At 54.0% G+C, this 16,759-nt stretch overlaps 6 protein-coding genes across 6 annotated transcripts; 1 reads left to right on the plus strand and 5 right to left on the minus strand.

The window, feature by feature from the left end:
* Positions 1-778: 778 nt before the first annotated feature.
* Positions 779-2,663, minus strand: NCS57_00997200 (uncharacterized protein; the record flags this gene model as incomplete). The annotated part of the gene is made up of 2 exons (XM_053059730.1): positions 779-2,109; positions 2,174-2,663. The coding sequence occupies 2 exons, from the start codon at positions 2,661-2,663 to the stop codon at positions 779-781; spliced, it is 1,821 nt and encodes a 606-aa protein (XP_052910124.1).
* Positions 2,664-5,330: 2,667 nt separating this feature from the next.
* On the plus strand, positions 5,331-6,845 carry NCS57_00997300 (AP-1 complex subunit mu-1; the record flags this gene model as incomplete). Its single annotated transcript, XM_053059731.1, has 4 exons — positions 5,331-5,369; positions 5,439-5,567; positions 5,624-6,718; positions 6,765-6,845. 4 exons carry the CDS (start codon positions 5,331-5,333, stop codon positions 6,843-6,845), a joined length of 1,344 nt encoding a protein of 447 aa, XP_052910125.1.
* Positions 6,846-7,297: 452 nt separating this feature from the next.
* Positions 7,298-8,322, minus strand: NCS57_00997400 (uncharacterized protein; the record flags this gene model as incomplete). The annotated part of the gene is made up of 3 exons (XM_053059732.1): positions 7,298-7,443; positions 7,503-8,259; positions 8,311-8,322. The coding sequence occupies 3 exons, from the start codon at positions 8,320-8,322 to the stop codon at positions 7,298-7,300; spliced, it is 915 nt and encodes a 304-aa protein (XP_052910126.1).
* A 2,136-nt stretch (positions 8,323-10,458) lies between these two features.
* On the minus strand, positions 10,459-12,017 carry NCS57_00997500 (Ribosomal lysine N-methyltransferase 4; the record flags this gene model as incomplete). The annotated part of the gene is made up of 4 exons (XM_053059733.1): positions 10,459-10,911; positions 10,959-11,192; positions 11,243-11,841; positions 11,888-12,017. The coding sequence occupies 4 exons, from the start codon at positions 12,015-12,017 to the stop codon at positions 10,459-10,461; spliced, it is 1,416 nt and encodes a 471-aa protein (XP_052910127.1).
* Positions 12,018-12,428: 411 nt separating this feature from the next.
* On the minus strand, positions 12,429-14,433 carry NCS57_00997600 (UV-damage endonuclease; the record flags this gene model as incomplete). Its single annotated transcript, XM_053059734.1, has 2 exons — positions 12,429-13,688; positions 13,768-14,433. The coding sequence occupies 2 exons, from the start codon at positions 14,431-14,433 to the stop codon at positions 12,429-12,431; spliced, it is 1,926 nt and encodes a 641-aa protein (XP_052910128.1).
* A 1,270-nt stretch (positions 14,434-15,703) lies between these two features.
* On the minus strand, positions 15,704-16,466 carry NCS57_00997700 (RING-type domain-containing protein; the record flags this gene model as incomplete). Its single annotated transcript, XM_053059735.1, has 3 exons — positions 15,704-16,043; positions 16,158-16,343; positions 16,405-16,466. The coding sequence occupies 3 exons, from the start codon at positions 16,464-16,466 to the stop codon at positions 15,704-15,706; spliced, it is 588 nt and encodes a 195-aa protein (XP_052910129.1).
* Positions 16,467-16,759: the final 293 nt, after the last annotated feature.

The following is a 16,759-nucleotide window of genomic DNA, read 5'->3' on the forward strand; positions in this document are numbered from 1 at the left end:
CTGAACCAACCGCGTCGATATAGCAGCTCCCCTAGCCGTTGATCGCAACAGTAGCCAACGCGACATCATTCACGTGGGCAACAAGAAATGTCATGGGATATCATGTTGAATAACAAAGCTCAGAAACAGCTCGCTACAACATCGCCATGAGGCTTCCCTGCCAAGACAAAGCATCAACCTTGTTGATTAACCTCCTCTGCGACTGTCTTGTTCCAGCCAGGCAGCCCAGCCAGAAACAGTCAGCCATCGTGTAGCATCCAAGACCATCAAAAAACGACCCGAGACTGCAAAGACAAGACAAGAAAAGACAAGACAAAGCAGCTCCCCAAGTCAAAAGTCATTGGTTTTTGCATCCACATCCAAATCAAATGGGAAGCCCATCAACACTCTCCTGAATACATCTCCATCACACTCCTTGTCTCTTCCATGTTATCAATCAACCAGCAACGCCCTATTACCTATACACCAGTACAACCAGATAATACCCAAAGAAAAATGTCAGTAAGACAGTCAGTTATAGTCAACCCCATCGCAACCCCCTGCTCATCGTTTCCATCCATCCAGGGGAAACCGTTGTAAAGGAACGCGCATTCTCCGCCTCTTGCGGGACTGTTTGGTATCAAATCATCCGCCCATGTTCGCCAGTCGCCTGTTCTTTTGCCCTCGAATTCACATCCTAGAAGCTCCAGGCTTGTTTGCGATCCCCTTATGTTTTTGTTTTTCCGTTTCCATCATCACAACTCCATCGTCTGCGAGCATTGTCCGCCAGAATGCGGCTTCAGCCCATCTTGACATCGCCATTATACTCAGGCTCAGTCTTGGGCAGCACGGGCTTCTCCTCATCCTGCTTCTGCCTTCGCTTGCCCATGCGATCCAGCCACTGTTCGGCGCTGACAATGGTACCATCGACAACACCGCTCACTTGAGTCACCATGTCCAGACCCTCCTTGGCCAGGACAAGAACCTTCTGCGCGCTCTCAGTAAGGGCCGAGTCGCTGGCTCGTTCTCCATTCTGGGAGCTGTTGTCCGACTGGGTAGCGACACGGAACCGTTGGGGCAGGCTGGTCAGATGACGGCGCACAAGAATTCGTGCATTTTCGGGCAGAGCGCCACCTGCATATTTTGACACAGTCAGGATCGCATCCTGAAGAGTCTTCAAGACGTCGCCCTTGAGAGTAGAGATACGGGCGGCGAGCGCGCTTCGAGATTGTTGCTGTGAGTTGTCAGGCGCTTCATTGTTGGCCTCACCCTGCAAGAGTTGCTTCTCTGATCCATTCTGCTGTGCAGCAGATGGGTTGTTTGCCTGTTCGTACTGCTCGAGAGTGGTCTTCAGGGCGCTGATTACACGAGCGATGTGGCCATTCGCCCACCGGAGCCATTGCAGACAGTACTTTAAGCTGCGAAGACTCTCCTCACTCATGGCGACGCTCAACCCCGACGTCGACATGATCAGCCGAGATTGCCAAGCGCCGCTGGACCGCGAGGTTGGTCGCGATGAGCTTTGAGTATCAGCTGTTTCGGTGTAGGCCGGAGATCGCAGCTCATCATAAGCCGGGAGGGTGTCAATGGTACTTGTTGTTGACATGCGACGAGAGCTCGCCCTGGTAGGGGGCGAGAAGGGCTCTTGTTGTGTTTCGGCTGGAAGCTGCTGAAGGCCAGCAATCTGCTTCATGCCTTCACCCTCAAGGCGTTTGTTGCTGACTGGTTCACCCTCGTTGTCCACCTTTCGTCGCTTCTTGCTGTTACCGGCCTCCAGATCTGACGCCGAGCTATTCTGCCTCCGACCGGCACCCAAAAACCATCGCACACCTCCTTCAACACCCGTCACTCTACCAACAGAGCCGACAGTGTTGGCGATAGGCGTTAGGTAGCCTTCGACGTATTCAGCTCCTGATCGGAAACGTGGAGAAAAGTTCTTGGCGCCTCCGTACGCCGAGGTGGCACCTTCAATGGTGCTCGCCAACAGGGGATGTGTCGTTGTAAGAAGGGATAATAACGGTTCCGGTTGCGGGGACTGTGGTTGAGTTCGATTCGACGACTGGAAACCGTGAGAGGTCGGCGGGCTCACAGGAAGCGATGTGTTTCTGTGAGGGGGTGATGATATGAAGTCTATGACAATTATCAGTCGATCATGATCCACGCATCGCGTATCGCATGCATGAGGAACACAAACCCGCTCTCAAATCGCCGAGAGCCTCGGCGGCTAATCGCACGTCAGGGTCATCAAGACTGACGCTGCTTGACCTCGCATCAAGGAGCCGATCAGGGGATGGAGCGCTGACGACACTGTTACTGCTCGCATCGAGATCCATTCGAGTCGGGCTATCCATAGTTTGAGGCCCCAACGGGGCCAGGGGATGGTATGAGTGAATGGGATTCAGCGGAGGCCAATGGTTCTTGGGAGGGTCGAGGGCCATTTCGCTAGTCAGCGAACTAAGCGACGGCAGCTTGATATCGTTGTCGGCCTCGAGATGTGACAGTGGTGGTAGCTCAGTGTTGGGAACATCGGGGAGCTTTATCGCATGGGCGGAATTGGAATAAGCTGGAGGGGAAAATCCCATGAGAGAGGGCGGCGGTCGAGCTGGCGGTGGCCCGAGGAGGGCTTCGCGAGAGGAGGAGGTCTCGCGATCGCTCGTTGGGGCAAGCATGTGATTGCGCTCCATGGCGGCGCTGGGCGTCGGTGATAAGACGGCTACGTCAATCGGACATCGGGACTGGATACGAATAACAGAGCGGCCACGGGCCGTATACGCAAGCGTGAGGTCGTCGAGACGAAGGAAACAAAAAGATTTGGCGATTCGGTTCTCTTATGGTGGAGAGGGAAGAAGCGGAGGAGAAAATGGTTGGGGGGGGAAAGGAATATGGGAAGGGCGCCTCGTGTGGTGGATGAGGTGACGGCAACAGGAAGGGGAAGGAGCGATCGTGGGGGGGAGAGACAGAGAGAAGCAGAAAACGTCAGGCGCCCACGGGTCGCTCCAGCTGCAGGGACCGGCTGAGAACTGGCGCGCGAGACGACGGCGCGAACCCACTAAAAACCGGGCCGGGCTTGAAGGCTTCAGAGGCTTTGCTGCGTGAAGTGGGATGGGATGGGATGCCCGTGACTTTTCGCAGTGGGTTTTGCTTGCAAGTTCAGTGGGGAAGAAGCCTCGCTAGAACCTGGAAGCCTGTGAGACGGTCAATAAAGGATGGACGGGAACCTGTGTCGGTCTCAGTCAGCAGGTACCGCAGGGGTAGACGACCAGGTTATCGGGGCGACAACACTCGCTCCGCAGACGATGTTTGAGGCAGGATGATCTCTCAGGAAGCAGGGCAAGGGCAGTGGGAATATTAACGTTCCTGGCCATCACAAGATTTAACTCGCATTCTTCTCTCCTGGCGCGAAATACTGGGGCTGTACCTGAAGAGGAGGACCTGGGCGGGTCTCCCACCTCGAGCACGTGTCAAAGCCCGGGGCAATGATGATGATGGCGGCGTTGGAGCGGGAAATCATTTGCGGTTTGGATCACATGCAAAGATTAAATCTGCGTCGCAGTACGTGCCAGCCGGGTAAACGTTGGTAGGCCGCCCGCCCGAGTCATGCCAGAGTCGCTAACAGGATCAACTTGCCGAATCTGGTTTCCTTGGACGCCGTTGCAACTCAACTTGCTGATGTACGCAACACTCGTTATCCCGCGGAGGATCATATCCTCGTTCAATCAATGCGCTAGAGTTCATTAGGTATCCTGCCACCAATCCTGTCGCAATGCCAGTCGAGCAACTCTGCTTGCTCATGGCTTGCTCATCTCGGGCTGAGCTCTGCCCGTCTTGACGCTGTCACCGTCCACGTCCAATCCCCTCAAGAATCACACAAACCAGTCGGCATTCGGCCCGCTTGGCAAGTCTCGACCTTGTGCCTGATGCCCCCTCAGCCAAGATACATGCACCCGGGCTGCCGGTCTTTTCTCTTGGGGGTGGAGGGCTCACATCGTCAAAGTCCGACTACACCACACCAAACACATGTGAGGCATCTGACATGTGCCAACGGTGGCAACTCACATCCAACAAGGCCGTGGCCGCAACACACCTCGCTGTCGCAATAGGAAATTTCGTGACATGACAATTAATCAACGTACAAACTCTGGTTCCCTCCAGCCGAGGCCGAAGCTCTACACCATCACGGACTTCAGTTCTGGACAGCTGTTGGAGTAAGCTTCTTGTTTAGGTTTAGTGGGGTCGAAGCTGATGCCGAGGAGATGGTATCGCCATCCATTGTTTGGCGAGCAGAGTGCCCGATACGGAGTGTAACATGCGAGATGTCGACTGGCCCCCGGTCGATGCCATCGGAGCATCTTTCACGATACAATGTGCTCATTCCAGCGGTCGACGCTCGCTCACCGAGAGATCCATTCCCCAACAAAAGGATTCCAATGGCGAGCTAGAGGTCGTGTGCCTTTACCACATGAACGGGCGCCACCCAGAGGCTAGGGGGTTGATGAAAGTTTGCAGCCCATGTCGACACTTCGGATCGCATCCCGGCATTGTTGTTCGAGGTCAGCTATAAGCTGGCTTGATAATGCCCTCTCCGGATGCCAATCGGCAGTTGTCCATATGATCCATGAAGCTCAACAACTTCCATCACATGATAAATTGTGTTCTGTTGAACTGAAAATGTCCGGCTCCTCTGACACCGCCCAAGCAACGAGAAAAGTAAATACTCGGGCAGTTCTTATGGAACCACAATGTCTCCTTCTCCGCACCACGAAATCGCAGCTTCATCAACGGCTCCACGGCTGGTATGACAGAATGCCACCCGGTTGCGGGCTAGATGATGGTCTGCACTGTCTAGAGGGTGCGTTATAGAGAAGAAAGAAAAGAAGAGGTCTGGTAGCTCTGCAAGTTTTTTTTTTCTACAGTCCCGCAAACAGCTCCATCACGTGACTTTATGGATCAAGCTACCCCACCACATCCGATATTTTACCGACCTCATCCACGCCAACACCCTGTCCGTCAACGCTTGGCCAGGCTGCTCCCAAAAGATGCCAGCGAACCTCTGGCTTGAAACTGACCAATACCATATTGCGCTGCGGACAATCATGACTGCCTGTGCTCTTGTATAACCCCTAATTCTTCTATTCCATTCTCTCTTTTCTCGTGCTTCGTCCTCTGTATCGTCGTCCCAAGTTCTGGATCCTCCCGCTCGAGCTGTTCATCCTCGCGCTTCTCCTGTCGCATCACCAATTGACGACGACATAACGACCTCCTTTCTACCCCTCCAACCTGCGACCTCGAGTTGACTTGTTTCTCCTCCAACATAACGACCTCTACTATTCCTCCTCCATAAGCCCTTCATCATGGCGTCCGCATTATTCTTCCTCGACCTGAAGGGCAAGGTGCGTCCAGCTTACCCCCTGTCGCCGCCATAACCATCGCCGACATGACGCTGATCTGGCCTTGCGCAGACCCTTCTCGCCCGCAACTACAGAGGTGACATTCCCATGTCGGCCGTCGAAAAGTTCCCCGTCCTCCTCTCAGAAGCTGAGGAGGACTCGTCCGCCGTCCCGCCATGCTTCTCCCACGAGGGCATCAACGTGCGTCATCCCCTGGAGCTACAGCTGTAGCTTCGCTGACCAGCTCCCCAATGCAGTACCTCTACATCCGCCACAACAACCTCTACCTCCTCGCCCTCACAAAACGAAACACAAACGCCGCCGAGATCCTCCTATTCCTCCACAAGGTCGTCGAGGTCTTTACCGAGTACTTCAAGGCTCTAGAAGAAGAGTCGATCCGCGATAACTTTGTCATCATCTACGAGCTCCTGGATGAGATGATGGACTTTGGCTACCCCCAGACCACAGAGTCCAAGATCCTCCAGGAGTACATTACCCAAGAGTCCCACAAGCTCGAGATCCAGGCCCGCCCGCCCATCGCCGTCACAAACGCCGTGTCATGGCGTTCCGAGGGTATCCGCTACCGCAAGAACGAGGTCTTCCTCGACGTCGTCGAGTCCCTCAACCTTCTCGTTTCCGCAAACGGCAACGTGCTCCGTTCCGAGATTCTTGGCGCCATCAAGATGAAGTGCTACCTAAGTGGTATGCCCGAGCTACGTCTGGGCCTCAACGACAAGGTCATGTTTGAAACAACGGGTCGGGCCACCCGCGGCAAGGCTATCGAGATGGAGGACGTCAAGTTCCACCAGTGTGTGCGTCTGTCGCGTTTCGAGAATGACCGAACCATCTCCTTCATCCCTCCGGACGGCGAATTCGAGCTCATGTCTTACCGCCTCAACACGCAGGTTAAGCCCCTGATCTGGGTGGAGTGTGTGGTCGAGTCTCACTCGGGCTCCCGTATCGAGTACATGCTCAAGGCCCGCGCCCAGTTCAAGCGCCGCAGTACCGCCAACAACGTCGAGATTGTCGTCCCCGTCCCCGACGACGCCGATAGCCCCCGTTTCCGTACCAACATTGGATCCGTCCACTATGCGCCCGAGCAGAGCGCCATTGTCTGGAAGATCAAGCAGTTCGGTGGTGGCAAGGAGTTCCTCATGCGCGCCGAGCTGGGCCTGCCAAGCGTGAGGGGTGATGACGAGCAGGGAGGTGGCATGATGGGTGGTTTCGGTGGAAGCATGGGTGGTGTTGGAGTCGGCAAGGGTGCAAAGCGACCTATCCAGGTCAAGTTTGAGATTCCTTACTTCACCACCAGTGGAATCCAAGTGCGGTATCTCAAGATTACCGAGCCCAAGGTACGTAACTGTGATAAATATTCACGGATCATACTAACTGTTGCAGTTGCAATATCCCTCTCTCCCATGGGTGCGATACATCACCCAATCTGGAGATATTGCTGTGCGACTTCCCGATGCCGTCTGATTTCAGTCTTGAACGGCAGAGACAAACCATTTATTTACACATAAACAACCTATCCATCCAACCGAGCCGTGCCTCTCAAGCATGCCCATCTCAGCGTCACCGACATGTTTATGCGATTGCTCAAGGCCTGCATCGAAAGCGCAAGGACCCTTTGTCCGAGGTGATCAAAGGTGCATCGTGATGAAGGAGATGGACAACTGAAGGGAGCTAGCTGCAAGAGCTGAGTAAGAAAGGGGACGGGGCCATTTTATACCGAAAACTCAGCGAGAGGAATGAATAATAGAAACCACAAGATCGATCTTCACACCGTCGTCAATCTGATGCCATTGATGGCCGAAATAACCACGTAACGTATTCAAAATTCAAGAATGAATCAGCGAGGGGTAGGGTGCTGGTGACCAGACATGGAGAGGAATTCCATTGTACCAGAATGCATAGAGGGGTACAGAGCCTCACTGTGATCTACCAGACGACTCGCGGACAATAGGGGTATTCCACTCAAACCACTTGAGGCGCTGGGCTGTGCTATTCGGATTCTCTGGGTCCATAAACACCTTGACGAGAAAGGCACAGGGGTCGTCCTGGGCAGTGTCTGGATCTATCAAGACCAGATCATCAGTGAATAAACTAAACATTGGATGACGGGCAGATACTCACAACCCCTTGGTGCGTCGCCATGCCACGCATTTTGCTGCCACAGATTCCGCTCCAGGAACAGCTGGTTCGTGAGATCGTTGCTGTTAGGATCCTTCCTGGAGCTGAGCGCCATCAACCCCAGGATGATGGGCAACTCTCCTCCTAGACCCTGTGACTCTGGAGCGTTGGAGTTGGGCGAACGGTATGTCTTGGGCAAGAGACCGGGCATCCAGCTGGGTGACTTGCCAGCAACATAGCGGACTGGACCACCCCCGTCTCTCATGGGGCTTTCGAGTGTGACCACTTGGGAGATGCCGGGGCTGTCTCGGGGGTGGAAGAGGCGCAAAAGGTCCCAGCTGCCCGTTTCCTGAATGAGGGGGTCCGTGTCGGTGACCAAGATAGGGAGTAAGGGGTTGCAAGCAGCGACGGAAAAGGTCCTGTACTCAGGGGCGTTGATGCAATATCCTGTCTCTGGGTTCACGATAAAATTGCCTTGTTGGTCGAGGCGGAGGAGCTGTCCAGCCGGGAATTGGTCTTCCCGATACCAGTGATATCCCCAAGCCTCTGAGACTTCGCCGTCAGAGTACCGCATCACCTTGCTCGGACGCTCACCCGAGTACCCAGCTGGCGATCGTGGTGGAATGTAATGGTGATAGTCGTCTAACTCTGGCTCTCCAATTATCAGCTTGTTGACAACAAAGAGGAAGCTCACTTGAGCTGCTGCCTGACTCCCAGAGCTTCCTCTTCCACGGCTCGAGCCGCTGTGCTTGGACCTATGCTGTGAGCTGTAAGCCTAGTTACGCTCCAAGATATTAGTGTCATGACCTACTGATTTGGACATGATCAAAATCGGAAATGCCTCTTGCGAGTAGTTCAAGATAGTCGAGGTGGGGGTGTATCGTGCTCGTCCTCTCCCTCAGCCTCGTCAACCCCCGAGTAAACCTCCATCTCTTTATGTCCTCTTGAGACCTGATCCGCTTCAACTCGGCGGCAGAGCCGCAAACTTCGCTGCCCAAGAAACGTCCGCGTGAGGCCGGCCAAACTTGGGCCGCCATGCTGTGTCCGCCGTAACCCTTGACAGCAGAGGGCATCCAGGACCGGCCAGCTGCTCCACCTCCCCTTGACGATGGAGTACAGCTTCAGAGGCAGCAGAAAACGGCCGAATGAGGTGCATCACTATGACGTTGCCCCACGTCGTCCCGAGGGAAACTGTCAGCTCGACGCCATGTGTCCGGGTGCATTGTCTGCCAGACATCCAAGAAGCATGGACCGATTCGGCAACTGTCGACAGCCCTGCCGTACCATTGGCGAGCAGGGCCCTGGTCTTCGTCTCAACTTGACCCCGAGGATTGGTGCCACGCCTGCTCCACGCTATCTCTCCGACTCTGGTGTGTGCGTGCGTCCCGCGGTCTAGCATGTGTACGTGATGGGGGAGACCAAGCCAGACCCCAGTTCATGCAGAACAGATGCGGGCCGGACCCTCTCACTTGTTCTTTTGTCGACACCGGTCTCCCTCTGTTGCTCGGCAAATGGGGTCGGGGGGTTTCTCGAGCTGAAGAGGACACCAGAACCTGGTGTGTGGCTCCAGGTAATGCCATCCCTTGCTAGACCGGTTGAACGAGATGCAGATGCGCTTGCTCGCGGACCAATGGAGCCGACCTCCAGATCTTTGGCCGTCGATCCATTGTTGGCGCTAGCACTCTTGCTTCCCCAGTTGATGGCACCATGGTGTCTTGCTGCTAGCTAGGTTCTGCGGCCATGGTGGCGGTTTCAGTTCAAGATGGGAGCTGAGTCGCGTTTGAGGCCAGAAGACTCCCATGTTCAAAAGGCATGGATGCATGGGCATGGTAGATCTTCCCCGGGGTTGAAGCACAACAGGGTCCTGAGTAGTCTGACTAGAATTTCTTGGTGAGGGACTTTCAGCGGGTAACCCTTTGGCCGAAAAAGCAACCAAAGCCCAAGCCCATCGAAGCGCGGAAATCTAACAATGACATCCCGAAGGCAGCATCCCGAGCCGACCTCGGGATAGTCCGTGTCGAAGCCAGGCGTGAATCCCTCGTATCCCAGTTGCAGCTGGCTAGGTTGTCAGAGGGGGGCACAGCCATGACGACTGTTGGTAGCATCCACACCATCGACCAGAATCTCGGACACTTTGAGGCACCCGACGGTAGAGGTTGCAGCGGTTAGATAGATGATCAGTTGATTCCAAGACTAGGTAGTGGGCAAATCATCTTGAACTGGCAACGTTAGCGAGGCTGCATTTATCCTATAAGCCATTGGTAACGGCGGCACACTCGTGCTCGCCGTGACAGCCAATGCCGACCATGCTGATATGCAAGACGTGGTTGCCTGAGATGATGAGCCGCGGAAAGCGATGGATTAAGGTCCGTCAGGTGTTGCTAGCTATCTCGGGCAGAAACAGATCCACCCAATGCTTTGTAAAAGAGACCTTGCTCATGTCAGGAGACTATCCATGTGCTGTTGACAGCTATGTCAAGCACTAGTACTAGCCGTCGGGTTCCAATGCAGCCTATGTTATTTCAAAAGAAGGGACTTTGGTACACAGTCTATATCTTTTGTCGTACTGCATGAATTGCAACTTGCTCCTGTTTCGAACGACGACGTGAAGATCATGGCCTGCTGTCGGTCGCGGTCACTTGCTGTGGTTAGAGTCGTGAGTCTAGAGTGCAAAGACACAGGAAATTTTGGGGCAAAAGGTCATTTAAATAGGAGGAAAATGCAGTCGCGTCGATTGTAATTTGATTTAGTGCTTGTTGCCTCGTCGCGTTGGGCGGATGGTTCGCATTTGGTATTTGATGCCTTCTGCGCCTCTTGCATGGGTTGCGATCCCATAGAACCGGAGGCTCAATCACAATTTCGGGATGCTCCAATTGCCCGTCGGTCGACGGCGTTCCGTTTTAAACGGTTCAGCCGAGGAATAACACGACCTATGTTCTTTGTCAACTCGGGTTCATCCTCAACCCGACCGTTTTGCCCGCTTCGCTGGACCAGATTCATCGTCAACTGTCATCTCAACATCAACCGAGGATGTCGACGCGATCGCTTCTTGGAGCAACTTCTTCTCTCCCAGTCTAACCTCGATAGCCATGCGGGTCCGCTGGCTGAGGTCCTGTCCCTGGAGCAGAATATGGTCCTCCGAGGTACTTGTTGGGTATTTCGACGCAAGAGCTTGCAGTGTCTTGGCCAGCACGGCATGATGGATTTCGTCCCGTTTTCGCTTGTCGGGAATGGCTTCAGGTTGGGCCTTCTTCACCCCTTTGAGGAACGTCTTGAGCTGCTGCTGGAGGTCCTCGGGCATGCTTTCGAACCGGGCAGGGCCTGAAAACGTGCCATCCGAGTTCACCTCTCCGGTTTCACGCTCCAGCACAAATGTGTCTTCAAACTCCTCCTCCTCTTCCAGATCATGACGCTGGCCTAAGTCAGCAAGTTGCCGTTGAGTTCATTTTCAAGACATACCAGTTTTTCCAGTACTTGGCCGGAAATGCCAAAGTTGAGCCTCATTACTGACTCCACGACGTCCCAAGGAATCTCAACAACGTCATAACGAGAATGTCTCTCAGTCACGTAGCCGTATCGTCTGAGCAGCTCCGAATTGGGATGCGGCCCGTAGTAATTGAGGATCTCCTCACCAGCCTTGATTGGCCTCAAGCTAGTTACCGTGAGGCTTTCTTCTTCGTGGTTCACATGCGCCTATATCCAAGTCAGCTGTGTCACTCTCGCTCATTCACACCAACACATACATTGAATTCCGCATCGGCATTCAAGATGTCGGCCATTGGGACCATGCCCATCATGGATTTGCCTTCTCGGTCCTCCACCCAGCCATCCGCCTCTTCCTCCTCCTCATCCTCATCGTTCTCGAGATCAAAAGCATATGCCATGATGGTGCTGCCCATCCGGTGCGCAATCTCGACAAGATCATCGTCACTTCGGTTCTCGCCGCCAAATATGCTCGAGTTGTTTCGAATGATGGGGAGAAGAGTCTTGCGGAACATGTTCTCCGCGTCCGCCTTGCCGATTTTGTGACGCATGTGACTGGCCTGTAGCTGGTCTAGTTCGCTCTCGGACCAGAACATGGGCGTATCAAACGAGGAGGGGAGCACGTCAAAGTAGGGCTTCCACTGTGACTTTTCACCCTGCAGGTACTCGTACATCATGACGAGGATCAAAGAGCTCCATGAGTCCAATCGCGGCGCCTCATCATCATCATCATCAATGGGCTTATCAAGGTCAAAGACGTCGGGAAGCTTCTTGGGCAGCTCTGAGGTTTCAACATTAATGATGCCCTTCCTCGGGATGGTGAAGAGCGTCGTCTCAGCAGGAATATCCTTTAGGGCAACTAGAAAAGTCAATATCGCTGTGTGGACCAAGGAATATCGACGTACTTATACCACGGCCCGCATTGCGGTCTCGAAGGTCAACAATCTTGATAGCGTCGGAGAATGAGGCCCCTGGGAGTGACTTGAACCAGAGAAGAAACTTCTCACTGCCTGTATTGAAAGATTCAGAATCCATTGTGCCTTGATTTTTCAGCGAGGCACGAGAAATTTGTCGGTGTGAGGTTGGAAGAGAATATTGCAGGTGATGGTCAGGTCTGAGGACAGTGTAAATAAAACTTTTTCATTAGCGTGTGCTCGATCTGCACTGTGCATTCTAGGGTAGAACGACACCGACAAACCAACAAAAACCGATGCAGGTTGGATGTGAATAACCTCATTGTTACACTTCTATAGCCTTGATGAACTCAAACATAATTCATTGCTCTTAATATGCCCGCCATTAAAGACTTTTAAGAGTCACAACTATTGATACAAGTCTCGCAACGCCACCACGTCCAACACCAACGCAAAACATGATGACGCTCTTCCCTATGCCAGTTTGTTCTGTCCATGATCCATCCGGGAAAAAAAAAAATGCAAACCTTCATTACTGATCACTCGGCTTGTCCCTCTTGATATCTCTCTTCTTGGGCTTAAGCCACTCCTCCATGCCCTCGGGCCAGTACACTCTGTTCTTGGGCCCTCCCATACCAAAGTCCTCGGGGCTCACAATCTTCTCGGGCACCTCTATCTCATCTTCTACCTCACCGTTGACGCCGTTAGTCTTCTTCTTCCCCTTTTTGGGCTTCTTCTTGATGGCCTTTCGTGACTCGTCCTCGCGCTCGTAGGGAACAACGTTATTGAAGGTATCCCATCCGGGTAGCTTAAAGGTGCGCATCAGCTCGAAGACGGCTTGCTCCTTGTCCTTAGCTTCAATCATGAGGTCCATATCGTGGGCGCAGGGCGGCAGTGTCTTGACTCGCGCAGAATGTTTGCGACGCTCTCGTGGAGTAACAGCGCCGGCAGTCTGCTCGCTGTAGTGCATCTTTTGGGTAATGCCCTTTCTTGTCCATGTCTTTTTGATGCGGTCATAAAGACCTATGATATCTTGGGTGCCTTCTCGCATACTTGAGTCGAAGATGATGTTGTGGTGGTGATAATCCAGTACTAATGGAATATTGAGCTCCTCGCATATAGGGAGTAGATCGTGGACGCTCCACGCAACGTCGTCATTCTCCAATACCAGTCGCCGTTTGACGCCATCCGATAGCTTGACGTAATTTTCGCGGAACCGGTTCAAAGTTGCTTCCTTGTCGCCATAAGTACCACCCATGTGCAAGATCATGACTGCGTCGCGGTCCATTTGATCAGGGAGCTTGAGCAAACTGAGCATCTCATCGTGGTACTCGAGGTCGCGAATGGCAGCGGCAACAACTTCCTTCCGTGGGCTTCCAATCTGGGTAAACTGGCCAGGATGTGTCGTAAGGCGATGTCCTAGTTCTGCTGCAACTTTGCCAGCCTCGGCTAGGACATCAGCTGCAAAGGGCGCCAGCTTGTACCCATATTCCTCGTGGCTTGCAAAGGGGAACATTTCGCTGCTGAGCCTCATGAACTTGATACCGTACTTGTGATTCCACCGGATCATCTTGACAATATCTCTCGCGTTGGCCAATCCTAGCTCTTGCACATACTTTAGCCCTCGCTCGGGATCCGCTGGTTTACTCTTGTCGGGTCGATTCTTTGTAGGGTGCTCAGGCTCTGAAGGATGTTGGAGGGGATGTCGATGGTCGAGGATGGACGCGATCCGGCAGGTTCTCGACGAAAAGACAGGAGGGCTTGCATTGCGCAGATATGTGTTTAAGCAGGCCTATGCGAGTCAGTCATCGTCGTGTCTCTCACTCAGCTGGAGTGAGCGGCAAGATCTTGCCTCATGGGGATGCGCTCACATAACCAAGCCGCCCCGACCACGGCAGGGGAAGTCTGTCGCTGTTGACGGGGGGAGGTCTGTTTGCGCCTCTATCAAAACCCTCATCGTCGGCCTTGGCGTCAACAATATCGCCTGCCGCCAGCTCGGCCTGATAACCGTCCATGGGGGCCTTTTCAACGCTCTCCGCATTTCGTCCGCAGGTGGAAGGGATGGTGTCATTGGGAGGTGGCGTGCGCATCTTGGGTCGAATATTTCGGTCCATGACCGACTCTACTTTGACATGAAGATCTGAGGATTCAACCGCCTGTCGTTGTCTCCTCACGGCGTTCTGCAGTTTGTGTTCCATCTCGCTCAGCTCGCGCATGGCTTCTTCGACACCCTCTCCTGTATCCCATACTGCCTTGTGCTTGCGTTTGTCGGGGATTTCACACTTGATTTTCTTGCTGTCCTTGTCAATATCCATCTTGTCGGGTGCGAGATGATCAGCCGTAGTAGCAGCGGCAGCGTCCCTCAGTCTTCGGCTACTTCGTCTAGGGGCATCAGGTCGTTGCGGCGCTGGAGGAGGAGGATGAGGGCCGTCTCTCTTTCGTTTCGGCGTCATCTTGGCGAGCCCTCTGCTGTGTCGGTGCTTTGGTACAGGGGCAAAGATGCTCGAAGCAGCAGAGGCGAAGAGGCGTGGTCGCATACAGTAGCGCAGTCTCAATGTGAAGGTGACATGCAGGGGCAATGTCTGAGATGGATGCAATGACTCGAGGGCCTCAAGTGGTTATGGAAGGTAGAGGCGACGTGAATGATAAAGGAGTAGTGAAGAGCGCAGTTGCCCTGTACCTTGTTATGCGTGCATGTCTCTCTTGTATCTCTCACGACCTTGAGCTATGAGGTTGTAGTCGGAGGAACTGGCCCGAAGAGCCAATGACGCACGTCGCGTCATGCATGGCTTTTGGGGCGACGATGTAATAATGGGAGGGCATAGGGCTATCCGACGAGAGCCCCAAGGATGCGATTGGGGGGGGGTTCTTTTTTGGTGCAGTGTGGTAGGGGCATTTCCGGGGCAATGAGCCCGCTGCAGGGCCAGCCAGGGCCAGCTAGGTGTCAATTAGCAGTGGGTGAGTTTTGGGTTGCCCCCCGGAGCTCCAGTTCCCGGCGCCTGCGCTGTGCTGTGATGTGCTGTTAAGCGCGAGCGAAATCGATCGTTGACCGGTTTTCTCGATCGAGGCTCCTTTGATGGCGATGAAGTCATCTCGACTTTTGGTGTGAGGTCACGGATCGCCGATCGCGGGCTGGCCAAGGGTACGTACCCCGAGGGCGTTTGCTCCGCTCTGACGCCTTTTGCCAGGTCCAAGCGGCAAAGATCTTCGCCGTGAAGAAACGAAGAGGAAACAAACGTCTGAAGGTCTGGGAAACAGCTTGGCAAAGCATTCAGAGAGCTGGGGTGAGCCAATCGCAAGCTCAGGGGGCGTTCCGTCGTGTTGGAAGAAATGCTGCACCACTCACGCCCGAGCTAGGTGTGAGACATGTCGCTGATATTTTGCATCAAGATGAGCTCAGAAACCTCCCAATTGAGCAGCTAGCAAGCTGTCCAAGCTTGCGGCTGGCTGGTGTGCTAATCAGCTTCCTTGCGTGCCTGGCCTCATGCTTGTCTCCATGTTTGGTTAAAGAGGTCTCAGTCAGCACCCGGAGAAGCGTCCAACGTCAACCAGTGCTTCGGATGTTGCCCTAGCACACGACTCGCACGAAAGCCGCGTCCCGTTTGTCGTCCCGTCTGTGCCATCATTGGCCGCCACCGTGTGGTTATGTTGTGAGAAGCTGCGAGCCATTGACCGATGCATCATCGTGGCTCCTGAAACAGAAATATGATTAGTGATTAGTGATCTGAGAGGATGGCCGCATCCCTTGTGACCGAGATGTTTGGGTGATCTCCTGACGCCAGCCGTCTTTGTTCATCTTGCCGGGGATCAAAAGAATGGCGGCACTGTCAAGGTTCGCTCGCGTCGCGGACCTCCCTTGTAATAGGCCGTCCTACATACAGGGCAGTCGTGCCGCTCGATCAAGAACCATGATGAGAGACATTTGGAATGGAATGAGTGTCCGCAGGTGTTTAATGTCAAGATGTCATCGTCTTCCATATCCATGTTGGCGTTGTTTGACTGCGCGGCCGTGCCCTCTCCCTCATTCCGTGACTGGGTCCTAGAAGCCACCGTTGAAGCTTGATCAAGAGTTGGGGGCGGATCATTGCCAACGGTATGTGCGGGTTCCGGCATCAAGGGACCGACCAAGGGGCCGATGCAAATAGGGCTGCATGTTATCAGCCATGATCCGTAGACAAGTGGAGGGCCCGCCGCCGAGGAGCCCCGGCCGAGCCGCAGGGAAGCGGGTCAACCGGGCCCTCGGTCCCGGGGATGCACTCACCATTCGCCGAGCTCGGACGCCGAAGCTACGGCCTCAATATCGGCATCTTCAGACGGAGTAGATCGCTGAGTGGCCGATGAGCAGGTTGTCACGGTGCTAAGCTTCCGGCGCGCGCGATCCAGCTGATCGGGTTGCGGATTGTAAATCTTTTCCTTTTCATTGCGCGATCCCAACTTGACGCATGTTCTGGTAGGTTGGGCAGACACTTAGTCGAGGTTCACAAGACAGGGATGCGATTGATACGTACATAGGACCGATTATCAGAACGAATAAGAAAAGAACGAGAAGAATTATGCCGACGGGTTCCATTTCGTCGCTCGGTAATGAATTCGGATTCGGTATCAGTATCAGTGACTCGGGGTGGTGCGATGATTCGAGGTGTCGTCACCCCGCTTCGTGGGGTCAAGAGATAGACAGCGCCGGCAATCAACGTCGTCTGGCAAGAGTCGACCCGAGATAAATTGCGAAAAGTCAACAATTCACGCGTTTACATGATGCGTTGTTATCGCAATAGAGATGGTGGCAGTGGTCAGTTATAACAGCCGTGGCACCGGCCGCGCGGAGGCAATGATGGGCAACGGAACGGCGTGTCCAGGCCTCGA

Source organism: Fusarium keratoplasticum, chromosome 8, assembly GCF_025433545.1.
Source record: "Fusarium keratoplasticum isolate Fu6.1 chromosome 8, whole genome shotgun sequence".
In the NCBI taxonomy this organism is placed as follows: domain Eukaryota; kingdom Fungi; phylum Ascomycota; class Sordariomycetes; order Hypocreales; family Nectriaceae; genus Fusarium; species Fusarium keratoplasticum.